Consider the following 7846-nt stretch of genomic DNA (forward strand, 5'->3'; position numbering starts at 1 on the left):
CACATACACACTGTAAACATGGACCAGCAGTGCTCACAGCGGCTGCAAGGACAGCGCCCTGTGCCTGTGGCCGCTTGACTTCTCAGCCGATTTCAATGTCCACAACAGTAGTCAGCACCGTGACATCACCCTACAGTCCATTTCAAAACTATAGACGCGTAGGGTTTTTTTCAAATTTGGCTGGAACTTTTTGAGAATAGTTTTCGGAATATTGCTCAGGTCCGCTCCATAATTACTCTCATATAGTTTCTAAACGACTGGATAACAGACGCCCAGTTTGGAAAAATTTATGCACAAAGTGATCACAGATTTTATGTGGTATAGATGCTGGCATAACGGTTTTTGCCTACAAGGTACGCGTCTATAGTTTTGAAATGGACTATACATGCATGGGGGTGGGGCAAGTCCCTAGTTAGAACACATGCATGGGGGTGGAGAACGGCCCTATGCATGGGGTGGGGAAAGTCCCTAGTTAGAACACATGCATGGGAGTGGGGAAAGGCCCTAGTTAGAACACGTGCATGGGGGTGGAGAAAGGCCCTATTATTGTACGAAGTAGTTACAACTTAGAACACATGCATGGCCCATGGGGGTGGAGAAAGGCCACTACTGCTAGAAGTCTTCACCTTGCCTTGGACCAAACGACTCCAGATGATTTCTAGAAGCGAGGGCCTGCTCTGCTCTGTACGTGGCGGGAAAACAACGCAAACGTGTGAGTACAGTACTGGCGTCACAGGTCAACTAGAACACGGGGTTTGATATTGATGGTGATGTGAGAGTTGATTGGTGAATGCAGGCATGCAGCATATGGACTAGCTGGACTTCGATCGTGACCATAAAATCACAAATGAGTTGAAAGTTCAAACTGTAGATTGGATAGTGTAGGAAAGCACACCATTGCCATGATGGTTGGAGCATTGGTTGCAGCAGGAGCACACATTCTCGACCTGTATAGTAATCGATCCTTGGACGAAGTTCACACTTAAAGGCCAGCCAAGCCAACAGAATAGAAAAGCCGATGCCATCACCAGGCTGAAGAATAAGCAAAACAATAGCCGGAGAGGGGCTGCTGTGCTTCAAGGTCAACAGAAAACATGACAACTTGAAAGCCAATAGTTGTTTGAAAAACACTTAAGACAATTTTCTGGAATTGATAAATACACAAACAGGCAGGAAGCAGTGCTTTTGTGATTTGTCCTTGAATCAGAAAATGTAATAAATTTCAAGATTACAAGAATGCTTCTGCCCTGCACCTACTGCACGATGCCTGTACAGAACACAAGCCGAGTCAATGTAGGATGTACTAGAGATGAGGGTGAAGGTTTGCTGGTAGTCTAACCGTGACCATGACCACACTACACAACACAACATTGTACCTACAAAGGGTGGATTGTAGAATAAAATCTGCTTGTATTTCGTGACTGTACGCGTGAATGACCTGCTGGAGCATCTGTTCTGTGACACACATATACCCTAGAGCTTACTTATCACTTTAAGTACAGGTCCTGTCCTGTACTAAGCGTTTTCATGTATGAAAAAGAGTAGCCATCGCAAACATCCTAAGAACACAGCATATCTACTAGCTGGCTGTCCGCGAGTCTAGAGAGACGACATCCACATCATGACTGCTGTGGAGTGCTTGGCCACGGTGCTGGAAGATATGGAAAGATGGCCGATTGGAGATGCTGTCGAAAGATCTATATTGAAAGGAGGCAAACGAGAGAAGACGAAGGAAGACGGAAGAACAAAAGCAGCAGTGGCGCGTTAATGTTATTCTGAGACTTTACATCTGTGCCACACCTTGCTGTAATATACTGTAAAACATATACTTCCTCCGTGTCGTTAAAATTGTCGCTTCCCGGAGCGATTTTTCGAAATTATTTTGTCCACTCGAAGGACAAAGAAATCAGCTAGAAATTGAGGCAGAGCATTGTCGACGGACCAAGCAATAGTTTGTGCCCCCCCCCCCTCCCCCCGCTTCGCTGCACTTGCAGCTAAGGTCGACGACGTCTTCATCAGAGTTTCAGGCAGACCCTTCAGCACTCAACAATACGCTGAACAAGACGCGCGTTCAAATTCAGGTCAAGAAACTTCGTTTTCAAGCGATCCATGCCTCCAGGTGGCAGGCGATGAAGGCAAGCTAGCATTTTTCAAGTACACTGTAACGACCTTCCAGCGAGATAGGGTAAGCAGTTCCGCACCTTCTTTCCTTGTAAGCGCTTCGCTGATTTTGTCGGTGTTTTCAGACCTGCTACCTTCGCAGCAAAATGCGCCAAGATTAGCGATTTTTAGGTATTTGAGACCACTTTGTTCTTCCCATCGTCAACTTCAGCAGTTCGTATTCAGGAGAGATACCAGGATTCTTATACCCGAGCTTGCAGTCTTGGCAAATGCCCACGCGAACGATGTGGGACGACACGAACTCCAGAAAACGAAATGCGCTCTGGGGCGGAATAGTGCGGAGCGGGAAGAATTTGCTTGGTGCAGAAGAGAGCTCCGACAAGGTCCGAGACCACAACGGCTTCAGTGACAAGTAGACATTGCGCAGGAAGGGTCACACCAGTGTTCGAACACAGAAAACAGCAATTCCGACAGTCTGACTAAGACGAGCCAAGTCACAAATATTGCGATGTGCGAAGCGACAATTTTAATGACGCGGAGGAAGTAATTTTCGGTGTAACTTTAATTTCGGTGATTTCGGTAGAGAAACCAGGCACCTAAATTTAAATTAAACCTAAAAGGCACTAGAGTATGCACTGTATGGTCAACTAATTCTATATTACACCTGAAACCTGGCAGGTTCCTGCCACCGAAATTTTAATGCACCTAAAATTACATGTTTTACAGTAATATGTATAGATTATAGACCGGTTAGGAGGTCTATAATCTATTTATCGTGTTCTCCACGCAATAGTTTCTCTCCATATATGACATATCCTCCCATCTTGTGTATTACTGCTTTCTTCAAAAATTTCTTTTTCCAAGTTGGAGAGAAAATTTCAAAGTCCAAGAAATTCTAAGGGGCCGTCCAAGGTTACCAATAATATTTTCAAAACGAAATGTTTTCGTTTGTGGGTGGGTGGGTTTGATGGAGTTTCGTTTTGAAAATAATTATTGAATGCTGATTGAGAATGCCCAGTTACTTCTGGATGTCGAAAATTGACATCAATAAATTATTTTATTGGAATTCGTTTTACCTGCAGAAAAGGTGGGTGGGTGGGTGGGTGGGGGCTGAAAAATACAAAAACTTTTCGTTTTGTAAAAACAATCGGTAACCCCGGACGGCACCTAAGGAGTCAAATATATTGTGTATTTGACTAAGCAGTCAAATACGCGATATATTTGACCGCTTAGGTATCAGGGAAATTAGTGGGGTCAAATACTAAGAAGGCGATAATATATTATATAAGAGAGAATGGAGTGGGAATTTCTAGCTGTTCTAGGGTTCACAGCACTGCCCATAGGACTGCCCATACAGCACTGCCCACAGCACTGCCCATAGGACTAGGGTTCACAGCACTGCCCATAGGACTTTTTACAATTAGACAATAGAGAGGTTTAGGGGTCGTCGCAAAAGTTTTCTGTCGTCCCTGAAACGAACATCGTTCATTTCGTACTTGGACCCCCTCCCCTCCCTCTGAAACGAACACAGCTTGCTATGCTGGACGACGAAAATCGCATGCATGTACATGACATATGTACAGTGTCGGTCGACTTGCGTTTTTGGCTCGCACCCCCTCCCCCCCCCCAAATGAATCATGTTCGTTTCAGGGACGACAAAAAACTTTTGCGACGACCCCTTAGCACAACGAAATTTCGTTAGTTTTTTTTTCTCGTTATGATCGTGACGAAAAATTGCCAATGAAATTTCGTTTGTTTTGTGTTCAGCAAGCAGATCTGCAGAGTCACTGAGCTGTTCGTTGTTTCCACGGAAAATATGGCGATCGTGAGCCGCTAGGCCGAAGTTTCCAAAAATCAAGAAGCTTCTTCTTCGGTTCAGGTTCTGCATCTGGCGTTAGCATTTTATAGGAAAGGGCTCTCTTCTGCTACAGGGTTTTTAGGTGTCTTCTCTCAAAGCACCAGCTTTCCTGTTCCCTTCAGTCACATGTTGGCTTTTCGTCGTAACGGGCTCCTGCTTTTCGTTCCTCAAACACTTGAAACAGGAGAGCTCTGTCAGCGAAGCATCTACATGTATCTCTGTACCTTCCTCATCGCTGGCGGGCTTCCTTCGCTTGGCGTTGATCTCCGACACATAGGTCTAGATGATCTGCGACACCTTCCCTCTCAAATCTCGAGCGCTGGAAGGAAAGCAGCTGCACGACGTCCTCGGAATACATGCAACGTTAGATGCCGCATGAACAATAGATTTCCCCACGCTCCTTACTTGACGCAAAGACAAGATCCCCCCTCTCTCTCTCTCTCTCTCTCTCTCTCTCTCTCTCTCTCTCTCTCTCTCTCTCTCTCTCTCTCTCTCTCTCTCTCTCTCTCTCTCTCTCTCTCTCTCTCTGCGAATCAAACAAGATCTTCTTAGGATTGGTCGATGTGGAGCGACCAGACGGAGTGGGTAGCATGAATGGCGTTCAGGTTTAGTCCAAGATCAACAGGGAGACATACACGGACACACACTGGAATGCACTTGCCGAAACGAAAGGGAAATGAAAGCAAGGAGCCAAAACTTCTTCTCAACTACAATGCAGACAAAATTACAGTTGGAGTTGGAGAAGCCGTGGCGAACTCCGGAGGAGTTGAAAACACACAATGGTGATTGAATCAGAGTACCGAGTAGGAAAAAAAACACAACTCAAATCCACAAATCAACGAAAAGTAATCTTCGTTGTTTGGGCATTTTTACGGAAACTTCGTACCACTTTTTGTTGCAAGTTTCGTTACTCGTACCCAGCTCGAGAGAACAACGAAAAATCAATGAATTTTTTTTTCGTTGCGCTAAACCTCTCTATTAGTATTACTCGGTGGGGAACACAGCCCTAACAACAGTGGTGTAGAAGATCAGCGAGTCTAGTACTATCCTGTCATGACACAACGTTATCACCCTATACTGCTATAGCGGTACACCAGGGCCTGCTGGAGAGCCGGGTCAGACGGGTCACGCGCCCGGCTGAAAAATGTCTCAAACTGACAATGGATTCCTAAAATACCGGTATTTTACGACTCACGGACCCCATGTGTTGCAAATCTAGCGCAACCGTACACACTACAGTCTACAAGCGACAGAAACTCAGCTTGGGTCAACTGGGGCCAACTGGTTCGAGCGCGATCTGGCCAGCGGCGAGCAGGAAGTCAGGAGGGCAGGCAGTCAAAAGCGTAACTTTGGCTATAGCTTTTGACACAGTTGCAAGTTTTGAGCAGGCTTTTGGGTTGTTTTTCTGCCGAATGATCTGACCCGGCTGGCCTGCATGCGCCAGGTACACTCTGACCGGGCTGTGTTGAATGTCTAGAGCAGGCCCTGTACACATACGTACATGTACTCGGTATTTAGTTTTGCCCAAGCCACACTACCCTGGTGCCACACGACAAGCAGCACCAAACAGGAATAAACTGAACAACAATTGGCAGGCTTTTAGGCTGTTAGCCCAAACTATCGTTTTGATTACAAATGTAGTTGCTTTGGATTCCAAAGCAAGCGACAGACTACTTGACTGCTATAGGGTAGACTACAAGTAGCGTGAGGAGCAGCACTGGGCAAGCAGGTAGCTAACCTGGTGGCTAGTTGAGCTGTGGCATGGATCTCACTGAACTTGCCCGTTGACTTCACCACACCATACAGGCACAGCAGAAGAGACAAGATACACTGAAGAGTAATCTGGAAGCAAAATCAACAACACAGACAACATACATGTAGAAAGCGGAAAATCAGTCAAACGGCCGATGTGAAGATTCAAAATGTCATAATGTACAAGGTCAAGCAGCGTTCTATCCTACCAGAGCAAGCTTGACACACCCTTGGACAATTCCATAATAGAGATGTCCTCTGAAGAACAAAATACCGGAAAAAGCGGATGTACCTGTCTGCCTGGGGAGATTGCTACTTGAAGTAGTAGCACATGTGCACGTGGAAACAATCATGGTTAGAAAAGCCCGAAGTCTGCAGCCACAGATTTCCTTCTTTCAAGGCTCAACTGTGCACCTTTGTTTTCCTTCCTTGCACAGTACCACAGCGACTGAAAATAGTTTCTTTCAGTTAGTTCTGGTCGGCTCTTGTTCTGAACAGGCCACACTGCGCAGTTAGTTATACTGTAGGATTTATTCGTGAGACAAGCAGTGGCCTGCCAAAATCACATGACATGTCCATTCCAATTACTACTAGTACTGGCACGCAGTGGCGTCAGGGCTGGGTAGAGTCTGGTGCTGTTTTACTCACGAGGTCACATTTCACTGGCCAGTATTCTTTTTAAACATACGTAGAGCGCATTTGTAGTCAATCGTAAGTGTAACTTCTCAATCTCCCAAGCGCTCTCGAATAACTGACTTGCACTTCACCAAGCTTTCTGGCCTGGCCAATCATCAGGAAAACAAACGCTGTGAAGACAACATCCAAGTGTGAACATGGGAGCTGAGGAGTAGTAAGTGTAGGCGATATATAGATCAGGCATGTACAGTCATGGAGACAGACTTGCACATGTAGTCTACTATATAGATCAGGCATGTACAGTCATGGAGACAGACTTGCACATGTACAGTCTACACAATAAGACTAACGAGGCCATGGCACCCCCACCCCCCCCCCCCCCCCCCCATACACACACCCTACTGATGATAAATACATTGCCTATACCAATTATTTATTTCCCACACCTCAAACTCCCATATTCACACCTGAATATTCACTGTGACAGTGTCTGTTTGCTTGTCACCATACTTCCATAAGTAGCTTTTGCTCGGTCAGTTCTTTTAGTTTTTCACCCTGATGATGAATAGGCCAGGCTAGCACATTTGGTAAAATGTAAGTCAGTTATTGGCAGTGAAGAGACTGTTTGGGAGATTGAGAAGTTATACATGTGTACATAACAGCGTCGGAGTTCATGAACAGTTCAAAAAGTCATATGCAGCCATAGAGAATCTTTGAGGTTCATGCATTCGTCTATCAGGACTAGACGAGTCTCTTTGTTAACTGCCTTGGAAGCTGCATCCGAAAGGGACAAGTTGACTTGCTGCAAGACACAACTAATATTGTTGATCCGCCGTATGCAGAGGCAGACATGCTGACGACGGACGAGTTGACAAAACCGTTTGTATTCCGCAAAATTCATGTAAAAGCAAACATTGCAGCAGGTACTAGTAACTAGTTAACTGTTGCTCTGATAAGATATTACATGTACACGCAATTATTTTGACAGGTTATTAAGCAAGGTAAGAGGACGTTTTTTAAATCTAGAAAAGAAATTCCAGGTACATGACACAGTCTTACATCAGCAGGTATGCCAGTGAAACCTTGCTCTGTAATCTTCAAATACGTGCGATCTGTACATTCAATGGCAAGGAAGAGGTTGCATACATAACGCTTGTCTCAATAAATGTACAACCCCCTAAATAGATATTCAGTCAAAAGGAACAAGTAGACATTACGTTGAACGACGGAGAATGCCGTATGCGCTAGGCCAGCCAGACCTAGCAGGACGATAACTTTCCCAGGTATGATGTCCATTATTCGTGTAAAAATATCATCTAAAGAGGTCAATCTCTCCTGATTGCGCTACAATTCTAATATTAGTGATTGCGAGTACAAACTGTTGACAGAGACAATAATTATTATCATTTCTTGACTGGAGGATCAATGATCAACCGAACTATTAGTATTACCAATCAGAATCTGGACTGGAGCGAGCAC

The 7846-nt window shown here is 45.1% G+C and overlaps 1 protein-coding gene across 1 annotated transcript; it reads right to left on the reverse strand.

Annotated features, from left to right (window-relative positions):
• Window positions 1-717: 717 nt before the first annotated feature.
• On the reverse strand, window positions 718-7829 carry LOC135823241 (ER membrane protein complex subunit 5-like). The gene is made up of 4 exons (XM_065336093.1): window positions 7585-7829; window positions 7427-7479; window positions 5718-5821; window positions 718-1697 (listed from the first exon to the last, which is right to left on the reverse strand). Exons 1-4 carry the CDS (start codon window positions 7661-7663, stop codon window positions 1580-1582), a joined length of 354 nt encoding a protein of 117 aa, XP_065192165.1. The 5' UTR covers window positions 7664-7829; the 3' UTR covers window positions 718-1579.
• Window positions 7830-7846: the final 17 nt, after the last annotated feature.

This window comes from Sycon ciliatum, chromosome 1 (assembly GCF_964019385.1).
Source record: "Sycon ciliatum chromosome 1, ocSycCili1.1, whole genome shotgun sequence".
Taxonomy (NCBI): Eukaryota; Metazoa; Porifera; class Calcarea; order Leucosolenida; family Sycettidae; genus Sycon; species Sycon ciliatum.

Coding starts and splice junctions, on each gene's coding strand:
- LOC135823241 (XM_065336093.1), bottom strand. CDS start 7,663: ATGGACATCATACCTGGGAAAGTTATCGTCCTGCTAGGTCTGGCTGGC. Junction 7,480..7,584: donor GGCATTCTCCGTCGTTCAAC/GTAATGTCTACT, acceptor TTGAATGTACAG/ATCGCACGTATTTGAAGATT. Junction 1,698..5,717: donor ACAGCTCAACTAGCCACCAG/GTTAGCTACCTG, acceptor CTTTCAATATAG/ATCTTTCGACAGCATCTCCA.